The sequence below is a fragment of the Schistocerca americana genome, chromosome 9 (assembly GCF_021461395.2).
Source record: "Schistocerca americana isolate TAMUIC-IGC-003095 chromosome 9, iqSchAmer2.1, whole genome shotgun sequence".
NCBI lineage: Eukaryota > Metazoa > Arthropoda > Insecta > Orthoptera > Acrididae > Schistocerca > Schistocerca americana.
The window spans coordinates 79,276,845-79,291,428 of NC_060127.1; the positions used below are offsets into that span (position 1 = coordinate 79,276,845).

General features: G+C 44.0%; 1 protein-coding gene across 4 annotated transcripts in view; it reads left to right on the top strand.

The window, feature by feature from the left end:
• Positions 1–14,584, top strand: part of LOC124550910 (interference hedgehog) — a 556,726-nt gene that overhangs the window by 462,532 nt on the left and 79,610 nt on the right. For all 4 annotated transcript variants that reach the window (XR_006967749.1, XM_047125700.1, XM_047125701.1 and 1 more), the window contains exon 4: positions 13,519–13,753. Coding sequence is in view for 3 of the 4 variants with exons in the window: in XM_047125700.1 (XP_046981656.1) it covers positions 13,519–13,753 (235 nt within the window). In the remaining variant the exon portion in view is untranslated. The remainder of the gene's footprint in view (positions 1–13,518; positions 13,754–14,584) is intronic.

The window sequence follows — 14,584 nt, forward strand, 5'->3', positions numbered from 1 at the left end:
GTGATCACGAAGTAGATGAAGTTAAGGAATTCTGCTACCTCGGCTGCAAAATAACCCATGACGGACGGAGCAAGGAGGACATTCAAAAGCAGACTAGCATTGGCGAAAAGGGCATTCCTGTGCAAGAGAAGTCTACAAGCACCAAACATAGGCCTTAATTTGAGCAAGAGGTTTCTGGGAATGTACGTTTGGAGTACAGCAGTGTATGGTAGTGAAACGTGGGCGCTGGGGAAAGCGGAAAGGAAGGGAAAAAATGTTCAAATGTGCGTGAAATCTTATGGAACTTAACTGCTAAGGTCATCAGTCCCTAAGCTTACACACTACTTAACCTAAACTATCCTGAGGACAAACACACACACACCCATGCCCGATGGAGGACTCGAAACTCGCCGGGACCAGCCGCACAGTCCACGACTGCAGCGCCACAGACAGCTCGGCTAATCCCGCGCGGCAAAGGAAGAGACTCGAAGCATTTGAGATGTGGTGTATAGAAGAATGTTGAAAATTAGGTGGACTATAAGGTAAGGAATGAAGGTGTTCTCCGCAGAATCGGCGAGGAACGGAATGTATGGAAAACACGGACAAGAAGGAGAGACAGGATGGTAAGACGTCAGTTAAGATATCAGGGAATAACTTTCATGGTGCTATGGGGGTCTATAGAGGGTAAAAATTGTAGAGGAAGATAGAGATTGGTATACATCCAGCAAATAGTTGAGGAAGTAGGTTGCAAGTGCTACTCTGAGATGAAGAGGTTGGCACAGAAGAGGAATTCGTGGTGGACCGCATAAAACGAGTGAGAACAATTACGACTAAAAAAAAGTCCTAAGGAAACGCAATAACACTAAAAAGAGAGTGCATTCAAAACACATGTGACCCATTCTAGAATACTGCTCAAGTGTGTGGGACTCATACCAAATAGGAATAACAGGGGATACTGAACGTATACAGAGCAGGGTAGCACAAAGGTCGCACGTTTGTTCGAGTGGCATGAAGATGGTGAAAAAACTGGACTGACAGACACCCGAAGATATACGCCAACTATCCCAAGGAAAGCTACTTAGAAAGTTCCTAGAACGAATGCCAAGTGATGAATCTAGGAATATATTACAGCCGCCTACGCATCGCTGCCATAGGCATTGCTCTTTCTCTGAGGGAACGCTGGGGAGGGCGTATCCCTAAACTTTTCTGTCCGGAATCTAACGTCTTTACGATGTTGGAGAACTTAAATGCTTGCCAACGATTTATTTCACGTACGTATATCGAATTTATTTCATTTTTATTTCTTGGTAATTGCAGTATAAACGGTGCCAATGCAGTCTGTAATGAAATGATAATTAAATCAAGACCCTACGCTGCCGACATGCGTAGATATACATCAACGGGGACAGGTGAAAATGTGTACCCCGACCGGGACTCGAACCCGGGATCTCCTGCTTACATGGCAGACGCTCTATCCATCTGAGTCACCGAGGATAGGGCGACTGCAGGGACTCATCCTTTGCACGCTCCCCGTGAGACCCACACTCTCAGCTTAATGTTCACACACTACATTCGTAGTGCCCCTGCCCAGTACACTCATTACTCAATGTAGTGCCCCTGTCCAGTATACTCATTACTCGCGGCAGACAATCTTACCGAGTCCCGTAAGAGTTCAGGCAATGCATGTGCATCCAGCACAGAAGAAGAAGGGCAATGGCTGATTAGCCTGAACTATATATGAAGATGGTATCTGTTCTTTCGGACATGCAGTCGGTGGTGGGAAAAGCGATACTGTTAACTGTTTCGAACGTTTCGAAGCAGCAGCCAACCGTTCCCGACAACTGAATCACTGGCAACCAGTCGTGAGTACTTTCTTGTTCTCTGAGTTAGCCGAGATACGGGACACGGTATACTTCGTTATTCACTTAATGCTCCCGTCTTGTCGGTTATATGGTCGGTACCAGAATGCCTTTCGTTGCAAGATAGTTTAGAGGAAGAGGCAGTACTTAAGTTGTAAAAGTTTTAGGTGTCGGAACGCACCTCTTAAACCATACAGTCGCTCCCCTCCCCGTACCTTCTCCTCTCTTCCTCCCCCCCCCCCCCCCCATATAAATCACAAGTTTCAATATCTGAAAACCTGTGATGAAACTCACCATGAGAAATCATTTTTTACAAAATAGTGGTGTGAGATGAAATTTTTTACACACTATTTCTTATAATCACAACAATAAAGCCATACGATTTAATATAAACAACGGGTGCTACCATCTTTTCCCGTAGCTGTGTCACTTTGCCCCCTAGTTCTGCTGGATACGTACCGGCGCAAGTCGGTAATCTTCGTGCCTATGACGTCATGTTTTTAACTGCTGCCTGCAGCAACCTTCAAACATTTGCACTGTAGCTGCTCTGTGAACTTGTCTTGAGTGTGCTGTACACACATAAACACACACATACACACACGCATACACGCAGCATAACGCCCAGCACTTCTACCAACGCGTCGTGTTGTAATGCATCTTGCACGTTAAAATTCTTGGTTGTACAGGAAAATTAGAGAGACCTTAGGAGAAAAGAGAGCCACTTGTATGAATATCAAGAGCTCAGATGGAAACCCAGTTCTAAGCAAAGAAGGGAAAGCAGAAAGGTGGAAGGAGTATATAGAGGGTCTATACAAGGGCGATGTACTTGAGGACAATATTATGGAAATTGAAGAGGATGTAGATGAAGATGAAATGGGAGATACGATATTGCGTGAAGAGTTTGACAGAGCACTGAAAGACCTGAGTCGAAACAAGGCCCCAGGAGTAGACAACATTCCATTGGAACTACTGACGGTCTTGGGAGAGCCAGTCGTGACAAAACTTTACCATCTTGTGAGCAAGATGTATGAGACAGGCGAAATACCCTCAGACTTCAAGAAAAATATAATAATTCCAATCCCAAAGAAAGCAGGTGTTGACAGATGTGAAAATTACCGAACTATCAGTTTAATAAGTCACAGCTGCAAAATACTATCACGAATTCTTTACAGACGAATGGAAAAACTGGTAGAAGCCGACCTCGGGGAAGATCAGTTTGGATTCCGTAGAAATGTTGGAACACGTGAGGCAATACTGACCCTACGACTTATCCTAGCAAATAGATTAAGGAAAGGCAAACCTACGTTTCTAGCATTTGTAGACTTAGAGAAAGCTTTCGACAATGTTGACTGGAATACTGTCTTTCAAATTCTAAAGATGGCAGGGGTAAAATACATGGAGCGAAAGGCTATTTACATTTTGTACAGAAACCAGATGGCAGTTACAAGAGTCGAGGGACATGAAAGGGAAGCAGCGGTTGGGAAGGGAGTGAGACAGGGTTGTAGCCTGTCCCCGATGTTATTCAATGTGTATATTGAGCAAGCAGTAAAGGAAACAAAAGAAAAATTCGGAGTAGGTATTAAAATCCATGGAGAAGAAATAAAAACTTTGAAGTTCGCCGATGACAATGTAATTCTGTCAGAGACAGCAAAGGACTTGGAAGAGCAGTTGAACGGAATGGACAGTGTCTTGAAAGGAGGATGTAAGATGAACATCAACAAAAGCAAAACGAGGATAATGGAATGTAGTCGAATTAAATCAGGTGATGCTGAGGGAATTAGATTAGGAAATGAGACACTTAAAGTAGTAAAGGAGTTTTGCTGTTTGGAGAGCAAAATAACTGATGATGGTCGAAGTAGAGAGAATATAAAATGTAGACTGGCAATGGCAAGGAAAGCATTTCTGAAGCAGAGAAATTTGTTAACATCGAGAATTGATTTAAGTGTCAGGAAGTCGTTTCTGAAAGTATTTGTATTGAGTGTAGCCACGTATGGAAGTGAAACGTGGACGATAAATAGTTTGGACAACAAGAGAACAGAAGCTTTTGAAATGTGGTGCTACAGAAGAATGCTGAAGATTAGATGGGTAGATCACGTAACTAATGAGGAGGTATTGAATAGAATTGGGGAGAAGAGGAGTTTGTGGCACAACTTGACAAGAAGAAGGGACCGGTTCGTAGGACATGTTCTGAGACATCAAGGGATCACAAATTTAGCATTGGAGGGTAGCGTGGATGGTAAAAATCGTAGAGGGAGACCAAGAGATGAATACACCAAGCACATTCAGAAGGATGTAGGTTGCAGTAGGTACTGGGAGATGAAGCAGCTTGCACAGAATAGAGTAGCATGGAGAGCTGCATCAAACCAGTCTCAGGACTGAAGACAACAACAACAACAACAGCAACACGGTACGTTTATCCTGTCATTTAAATTAATCTGCATGTACGCCTCTTAATGAAAAGGACACAAGATCTGTGAAAATAGTTGAAATCTATTTTTTTTTTCAATTTTCTCTAGTACCCCTTTTCTCCCTCACTCTCGTTTTAATAAGATGTGTCTCTTCCATGCTTAAAAGTACACACATCAAAAAAAATTTTGCATCACCCCCGTTCCTAACACTCCTGAAGATAGACGTTGACTGTGGATATTGTATCACAGATACAGTCCCTTTGACTGTTCAGAGATGTCACTGAACCCGCCCAAAGACGTAAACAACGATGCATGAGCAGCGCCTAAGACGGAGGGGGTCCGACAGCCGATCAGTTCCAGTCATTCCACCAGGAAGGAAGTACACGGCTCGTGTTTTCTGTAGTTGAACCATGGCTAGACGGTCACCGCGGTTCGACCGCGTCCACATTGTTACTTTGTGCTAGGAAGGGCTCTCAACAAGGGAAGTGTCCGGGTGTCTCGGAGTGAACCAAAACGATGTTGTTCGGACATGGAGAATATGCAGAGAGACAGGAACTGTCGATGACATGTCTCACTCAGGCCGCCCAAGGGCTACTACTGCAGTGGATGACCGCTACCTAAGGATTATAGTTCGGAGGAACCCTGACAGCAACGCCGCCATGTTGAATAATGCTTTTCGTGCAGCCACAGGCAGAGTTACGACTCAAACTGTGCGCAATAGGGTGCATGAAGCGCAACGTCACTCCCGACGTCCATGGTGAGGTCCACCTTTGCAACCACGACACAATGCAGCGCGGTACAGATAGGCCCAACAATATGTCGAATGGATCGTTAAGGATTGGGATCACGCTCTCTTCACCGATGAGTGTCGCATATGCCTTCAACCAGACAATCGTCGGAGACGTGTTTGGAGGCAACCCGGTCAGGCTGGACGCCTTAGACACACTGTCCAGCGAGTGCTGCAAGGTGGAGGTTCCCTGCTGTTTTGGGGTGGCATTATGTGGGGCCCACGTACGCCACTGGTGGTCATGGAAGGCGCCGTAACGGCTGTACGATACGTGAATGCCATCCTCCGACAGTGCAAGCACATCGGCAGCATATTGACGAGGCATTCATCTTCATGGACGACAAATCCCAGCCCCATCGTGCATATCTTGTGAATGACTTCCTTCAGGATAACGACATCGCTCGACTAGAGTGGCCAGCATGTTCTCCCGACACGAACCCTATCGAACATGCATAGGGTAGATTGAAAAGCGCTGATTACGGACGACGTGACCCACCATCCACTCTGAGGGATCTAAGCCGAATCTCCGTTGAGGAGTGGGAGAATCTGGACCAACAGTGCCTTGATGAACTTGTTGATAGTATGCCACGACAAATACAGTCATGCATCAGTGCAAGAGGACGTGCTACTGGGTATTAGAGGTACCGGTGTGTACAGCAATCTGGACCACCACATCTGAAGGTCTCGTCATATGGTGGCACAACATGCAATGTGTGGTTGTCATGAGAAATAAAAAGGGCGCAAATAATGTTCATGTTGATCTCTATTCCAATTTTCTGTATAGGTTCTGGAACTCTCGTAACTGAGGTGTTGCAAAACATTTTTTGATGAGTGTAATTTGCAGAATATACAATGCGTGTTTGTTTTACTGTATTTCTTCTAAATTTGGCCGATAAATTTCTCTTAGCCAAAATCCAGTTCACGGAACAAGACCATAGTAATTAAAGGACGTAATTAAGAGAGACGTTTACTGTAAGTTGACGCTAATGTAAATGAAATTAACATTGCGTAGAGGGCTGCTCTACGCCACAAGCATCTTTGTGTTCTATAAAAAGTTTAGTATCGGTTGTAAACACCTAGGGCAGCAGTCAGTTATGGTGTTATTCGAGTGTGGAAAAATCTAGAAAATCTTCCTTTTATTTTTTCTATATCATTTTCAAGCGACTTAACGCAACAACAGTGATCACCCGTTGTCTGCGCAGCGGCAAATTATAGTTATGTTGCGATTTAATAAACGTGTGTTATTTTAAATCTCCGGTGCAGACTTGTTCCAGTGAGTTAAAGAGAGACTCCCTTGGAGATGCTGGAACGCCATTAAGCCCTGAGTTAAGGTAACAAGAGCAACAAAATTACGAAGTAATTAACTCGTTCTCCTGCATCTAAAATGCTAAAAGTTGCCTATAATTCATGCGCGACTGAAAAGTCAGAGATTTAGACGTTGTCGCTAAATGATAGAAGAGAAGATTTATACCTGAACACTTCAAGAATTATCAGCCACGTGTTCTGCCCAACGGAAGGTCTGAAACCAGCTGGGTGTTCTAGGAAAGGAAACTGAACAATGGTCCTCATTGCTGTGAAGATCTCGGAGCAGTAGAAGAGATGAACTTCAGACGAATTACACTGGAAAGGATAACATAAAGCAGACGCCTCGAACCCAGAAAATTTTATGATTGGCTAAAACAGCCGGTGAATATTGCTACTTCCGATTGTGCGGAAGTGTTGGACTCATCGACTTGGCCTGGTAATCCTGGAATGACATATGGTGCAACAAGTATAAAAATCTTATTTTGTCTTTTCGGTCTTTCAGGTTGACGGATACTTAGAGGATTTCGGGATTATTTGAAGGAGAAAAACATGCCTGCATACCTCGTCCTACCTCCCCCATTCTTCTTCTTCTTCTTCTTCTTCTTCTTCTACCTGAAACGCTTCTGATTACGCAGCTCATTCACAGAGCTTCTTCCAAGCTTCTCTTTGCACCCACAGTCTATCATTTAGCGCCTCCAACCATTGCAGTCCTCTTCCTTCACATCGCCCTCCACCTAATCTCTCCATCTTGTTCGTGGTTCATTCTAGGGCTCTTCTGGGAAGTCTTTCTGGTCCCATTGTTTAATGTGGCAAAACCATTTAAGCCTATTTCCGTCCGTAGTTTCTTTTAGGGGACTGATCTACAGGTTGTTTCATACGGATTCATCCCTTATACTGTCCCTCCCCGTCTTATCCAGGATACCTCGTAGAAATCTCATATCTGTTGTCTGTATTTGCTTGTATTCTGCAAGGTTTTCTTGGTCAAGTCCAACATTCGGATCCATAGGTCAAAATTGGCAGATAATATGACTTGTACATCCTGATCGTTGCTTTGGCAGGTACTTTCCAGTTTCTACTATTTTCTGTTCTCTCCGAAATTTCATCCTCGATGTTTCCTTTTTGGTTAATTCACTTCCTAGATACTTGAAAGAATCTACTACTTTAATAATTTTTCCATTGCAAGTTACATACTTAATATTTTAATTTTTTTCTGTTGATTTTTTTACGCTATTGGCCATTAAAATTGCTACACCAAGAAGAAATGCAGATGATAAACGGGTATTCATTGGACAAATATATTATACTAGAACTGACATGTGATTACATTTTCACGCAATTTGGGTGCATAGATCCTGAGAAATCACTACCCAGAACAACCACCTCTGGCCGTAATAACGGCCTTGATACGCCTGGGTATTGAGTGAAACAGAGTTTGGATAGCGTGTACAGGTACAGCTGCCCTTGCAGCTTCATCATGATACCGCAGTTCATCAAGAGTAGTGACTGGCGTATTGTGACGAGCCAGTTGCTCGGCCACCATTGACCAGTCGTTTGCAATTGGTGAGAAATCAGGAGAATGTGCTGGCCAGGGCAGCAGTCGAACATTTTCTGTATCCAGAAAGGCCCGTGCAGGACCTGTAACATCCGGTCGTGCATTATCCTGCTGAAATGTAGGGTTTCGCAGAGATCGAATGAAGGGTAGCACCACGGGTCGTAACACATCTGAAATGTAACGTCCACTGTTCAAAGTGCCGTCAATGCGAACAAGAGGTGACCGAGACGTGTCGGGTGATACGGCAGTATGGCGATGAAGAATACACGCTTCCAATGTGCGTTCACCGCGATGTCGCCAAAGATGAATGCGACCATCATGATGCTGTAAACAGAACCTGGATTCATCTGAAAAAATGACTTTTTGCCAATCGTGCACCCAGGTTCGTCGTTGAGTACACCATCGCAGGCGCTCCTGTCTGTGATGCAGCGTCAAGGGTAACCGCGGCCACGGTCTCCAAGCTGATAGTCCATGCTGCCGCAAACGTCGTCGAACTGTTGGTGCAGATGGTTGTTGTCTTGTAAACGTCCCCATCTGTTGACTCAGGGATCGAGACGTAGCTGCACGATCCGTTACAGCCATGCGGATAAGATGCCTGTCATCTCGACTGCTAGTGATACGAGGCCGTTGGGATCCAGCACGGCGTTCCGTATTACCCTCCTGAACTCACCTATTCCATATTCTGCTAACAGTCATTGGATCTCGACCAACGCTAGCAGGAATGTCGCGATACGATAAACCGCAATCGCGATAGGCTACAATCCGACCTTTATCAAAGTCGGAAACGTGATGGTACACGTTTCTCCTCCTTACACGAGGCATCACAACCACGTTTCACCAGGCAACGGCGGTCAACTGCCGTTTGTGTATGAGAAATCGGTTGGAAACTTTCCTCATGTCAGCACGTTGTAGGTGTCGCCACCGGCGCCAGCCTTGTGTGAATGCTCCGAAAAGCTAATCATTTGCATATCACAGCATCTTCTTCCTGTCGGTCAAATTTCGCGTCTGTAGCACGTCATCTTCGTGGTGTAGCAATTTTAATGGCCAGTAGTGTAGTTCACGTTTTCTTAAGTTCATTTCCATGTATGCTTCTTCAATTACTCTCTGCCAGGTACTTATGTGTTCATCCAATTTCTGCCGATTTTCTTCCCAAATCATCACATCATCTGCATATGCTGTGTGTTGCGGACTTCCCTTACGATATCCATTACTGGTTTAAAAAGCACTGGCGACAGCACACTTCCTTGCCGAACCCATCTTTATGTTAGAAATCATTCTGACTTTTCGCCACCTATTATAATGCAGGCATATTTGAACATGTTTCTGATTCTCAGTTGCACTTCTTTTGGGAATTTAAGTCTGTTCTGACCTTGCCATATCTCTTCCCCTCTAACAGTGTCATAAACCTTTTTTATATCTATGAAGGCAACATCGATGTCTTTCCCAAACTTCCGAATCCTTTCTAAAACCTGTTGATCTCTGTAATTCTCACAGAGCGCTCTATTATAGGTAAAATAACTGCCTTTGTCTAATCACCAGAAATTTTTCCATATGTCCATAGTAGCCTCATTAGTCTATACAGCCACTGAATTAGGGTAGGTCCTGTGGCTTTGATCATTTCCACTGTGATGTCTTCTACTCCAAGAGCTGCTGAGTCATTTTTCATTTCTAATACAGCTGTCTGTACATGCTACATCTGCAGGTCTTGTGTTTCCAATTCCTTCTGATGGTGATATATCTTTCGTCTCCATCTCGACATGTGTTTTTGTTTCGTCCTGGCCATTATCTAAGTTTTTTGCAAGTATTCTTCCATACTTTCAAAACTTCTTCTTCCTCCCTACTTCCTCTTCTATCTTTCCAAGCATTCACCCCGACTTCCGGGGTCTGATGGTTAAGCGAATGTGGCATGTTAATTTTAAGGGGTGGCTGGATGCCCTTCCTGTCGCCACCCTGTACCCCCCCCCCCCCTCCCCCAGGAAGGAATTAGTGTACCCCAACTGTCTGCATCTAGTGGAATCCACGGTATAGCGCGAATGTGATCAGATGTCTGCGAGCAATGTAACTGAGGCGGAATTTGGGGAACAGCCTGGTATTCACCTAGCTGGATGTGGAAAACCGCCTTAAAACCACATCCAGGCTGGCCGGCACACCGGCTCTCGTCGTTAATCCGCTGGGCGGATTCGATCCGGGGTCGGCGCGCCTACCCGAAAGCAGCGCATTAGCGCCCTCGGTTAACCTGTCGGGTCCTCCTCCCTCTTCTGAATGCAGTGAAATGTGTTCCCATGTCTACTTGTGAACGTGAACGAGGGGTTTCACAAATCAATCTCATTATGACACCTACAAGAGCTTCATTCTACACTACTGGCCATTAAAATTGCTACACCAAGAAGAAATGCAGATGATAAACGGGTATTCATTGGACAAATATGTTATACTAGAACTGACATGTGATTACATTTTCACGCAAATTTGGTGCATACATCCTGAGAAATCACTACCCAGAACAACCACCTCTGGCCGTAATAACGGCCTTGATACGCCCGAGCACTGAGTCAAATAGAGCTTGGATGGCGTGTACAGGTACAGCTGCCCGTGCAGCTTCAACACGATACCACAGTTCATCAAGAGTAGTGACTGGCGTATTGTGACGAGCCAGTTGCTCGGCCACCATTGACCAGATGTTTTCAATTGGTGAGAGATCTGGAGAGTGTGCTGGCCAGGGCAGCAGTCCCAACATTTTCTGAATCCAGCGGTCGTGCATTATCCTCCCGATCAGGCCATGAAAACCTACATGAAATGTATCCACAGTTGCGAATACAGGGAACCATCAGGTGTATAATGGAACGATGACACTGAAATTTTGTGCAGGACCGAGACTCTAGCCCGGATTTCCCGCCTATTGCGAGCGGTTGCCTTACCATAAGGCTATCCGAGCCTGACGCTCGGCCGGGCAGAGTGGGGATATCTACCCCAGGCAGTAATTTCAGGGGGCGCCAAATTCATGTTCTTGAAGAAAAAGAAACAAAAAAACCGTTGTTTCACAAAGCGCCTAGCACCCAGCGCACGTTGATCTATCGATTATTCATATGATTTTTGAAACGCATCCCCATTAGCTTTTGAACATATTTTAAGTTGATTTCTGATCGAATCATGAGGGTGATTTCTGAACGTGTGTGCATAGTGTACGTGATGTCTCTGCCAGGGGAATCCCTGTCGCATCTATAAATAAAAAACTTTCCCGCTGACAAAAGGGGAAGGGACAATACGAACTGAGCAGAATAACCCCAACGGGTGAATGCCAATCGCTGTGTGTTTATGTGGTTTATTGGGTGTGCGAATGATTAGCGTTGTTATAATTATTAGCGAAATCCATATATTCAGACTACCAGAGTGGAAATTAACAACAAAATGATCATTTGTGCCAAAACAATCTCACTTTGTCGGTGTGTGGTGCAGTTGCTGCAATATTAGAAAGGTCTGTTTTCTTTTATAAAAGTTGACAGTGACAAAATAGACGTAACCAAATCGAGAAACCATACCAGTCTTGGGTACTACTCGCATAACAGCTTTTTCGGTAGTAGGCAACGACATTTTGATTTTTCATATAGCAAAACGTTTGACGAACTTTGATGAAGTAATAGATTCTTTCGCAGAAAGGAAAGCACCCCGTGTGAAGCTGTAGCAAGATTACAGAGGGGAAAAAATATTGGGATCCAAGGATTGAAGAAATGTGAACTGTCTTGCTTGCCTATTGTCTTTACTGGTTTTATATTTCCTATTTTTAATTTTATGTCACGAAAAAGACAAAATTATTAGGCAATAGGCGATAAATAGCTCAAATTTACTGAAGAGTTCTTATTCTCTGGGATACAAACAATCCCACCCAGCACTAGTTGTGAGGTTTGTTTTTTTTTTTAAAAAAAAAAAGGGGGCAGGATGTCAAACCTGCCAACTGGGAGCAGGAGAGACACCACCTGACATTTTACTTTCCACTGTCCTGAATATAGGTTTGATGGCTTCCATTACAAAATATACTCGTTTGAATTCCACAGAACGAAATATAGTGATGTCCGATAGAAGAATGCTGTGTAAAGAGGGGTGAAACTGCACTTTGGCACACTTACGGCCGAATAATATGTCTTACATTTCCTCGAACATGTATGTTTTATATATCAAAAGTCGCTTGCCAGGTGTCGGCGGATAAATGCGATATTGCAGTGGCTTTGTTATTACATATTACGATGCAATGTTTCTTCGGACATGCATACATGTCCCAAGAAACAGGCACTGTGGCAACTACAGCCATTATGAAACGCATGAAATGTATTCGCAGTTGGGAATGTGGACAGTCATCAGCTATATAAGGGAATGACGACAGTGAAAATTACATGGGAGCGAAAATTGATTGTGGAAGTAGAAAATCAACAGCTAGAAACTGATTATGTATTCCTAGTTTCTGCAACCAGTCACATTTTATTTTATGCATAATCTAACATAATGCAACGTGTTTCCAACATGTTCTGTTTATTTTCAGTCGTTTCTTTATACATACATACATATAGGAAATGTTACTTAAAAATAAGCAGTCTTAAACTAGATTAATCTAGAACTGTTTGTCCATTGTTTTTTACTGTAGCTGCTGGTGTGGCATTTGGGGGGGGGGAGGGAGGGGGGCAGTGTACGGCTAGAAATCGAAATCAGTAAGTGATCAACTGTCATATAAAAGCCTTTAACACAATTTTCGTAACACATAACTGATGCAAATCTATCTGCATCCTATACAGGCGGTGATATACATAGTCAACCCAAGGAAGAAAATCAGCAGAAGATATCACTGATTTCGATTTCAAGCCATACACTGCCCCCCTCCTTGCCCCCCAAATGCCACACCAGGAGCTACAGTAAAAAACAATGTACAAAGAATTCTAGATTAATCTAGTGTATGACTGTTTATTTTTAAGTAACATTTCTCCATATGTATGAATGTATGTATGTATAAACGCCTGAAGACAACAGAACATGTTCGAAACGCGTTGCATTATGTTAGAGTAAGCATAAAATAAAAAGTGAGTGGTAGCCGAAACTTGAAATAAATAATTATCCCTCACAGTCACAGTGCACAAACATAGCAATTATGGCTGAAAATAGCTAGAAACTGATTTCCAGAATTGATTTTGGGGTGTTTACACGACCATCCAGAAAATAGTATTGCGATATTAATTAACGAAATCTGATTTTGGGAGCCCCATGTAAACATAGTAATTCTCGTTTACATTTTCTTTTGTATAATCACTACAAAAGTTGGAAATTACGATAACTGATTGTATTGGACTAAATAATTTTTCAGAAATAATTTTTATTGTACAGTATAATTAGAAAAAGTAATTTTTTTGCTATGAGTTAGTATTTTTGTGAAGGGGTCCGGTGTGTGATTATTATTTGCGTAATTTCTACTCCAAAAGTAAATTTGTTATTATTTTATCTGAATTTAGGGTTCAAAAATGATTAGGCATTTAATGAACTTACTGATACCGTGCTGTGAGACAAACCCATTGAAATAGACATAAACCTATTACAAAGCCCCCACGGAGACAGATACGCCCACATGTGACCTTACGCCTGTTGCAGTGCGTGGCGTGGTTCGGCGCGGCGGCCCTCGTGTCGACGCCTGCACAGTTGCTGGTGGCCCGGCTGGACCCCTTCCCTGGTGGCGACGGGCCCAGCCAGCAGGTGGAGGTGCACGTGGCCGTGGGTGGAAGTCTGGTACTGCCCTGCCAGCCGCCCCCGAGTGTGCCACCACCCGCGCTGCTCTTCTACCGGGACGAACACCGCCTCCAGCCCAGGAGCGCCGCTGCTCGAGCCGGTAAGTGCCAGTGGCACAGTGGCATAACCAGGCTGAGGCAGCGGGAGCAGAACACCGGAAATAATAACCTTCCCCCCCCCCCCCCCCCCCCCCCCCCCCCGAGTCACCCAGAAGAAAAAAAAAAGAAGAAGAATTTTTAAAAGTGAAAAGAAAAAGTGTAAAATTATATGAGGGTCACTCCAAAAAAAAAATGCACACTATGTTTGTAAAAATACAGTTTTCATTCTGTAGGTGTGGAAGTTTTACAGTGTATAGATACATCCTTCCCACTTGTTTTCAACCTGTTCCCATGAGTGGCACTGTCACAGCATGTCTTCAAGATGGCTGCTACACTTGACGCCCATCAGAAGCAACATACTGTCATAGAATTCCTGTGCTGTGAAAACAAGGCATTGGGAAACATCCACAAGAGGTTGAAAAAGGCGTACGGAGATGCTGCTGTCGATCGCAGTACAGTTAGTCGGTGGGCAAGCAGGTTACGTGATGAAAGCGGGCACGGCAATACTGAGGATTGTCTCGCAGCGGCAGGCCTCGTACTGCGCACACCCCAGACAATGTGCAGAGAGTTAACGAATTGCTGACTGCTGACAGATGCATCACAGTGAATGAATTGTCAAGCTATGTTGGGACAGGGGAAGGAAGTGTTTGCAGAATACTGAAATTGTTGGCGTTAATAAAGTTTGTGCCAGGTGGGTTCCCAGGATGTTGACAGTGGCTCACAAAGAAAGAAGAAAAACGGCATGCAGCGAACTTTTGGAACAGTACGAGAGTGGTGGAGATGAATTTCTTGGAAGAATTGTGACAGGTGATGAATTATGGCTCCATCATTTT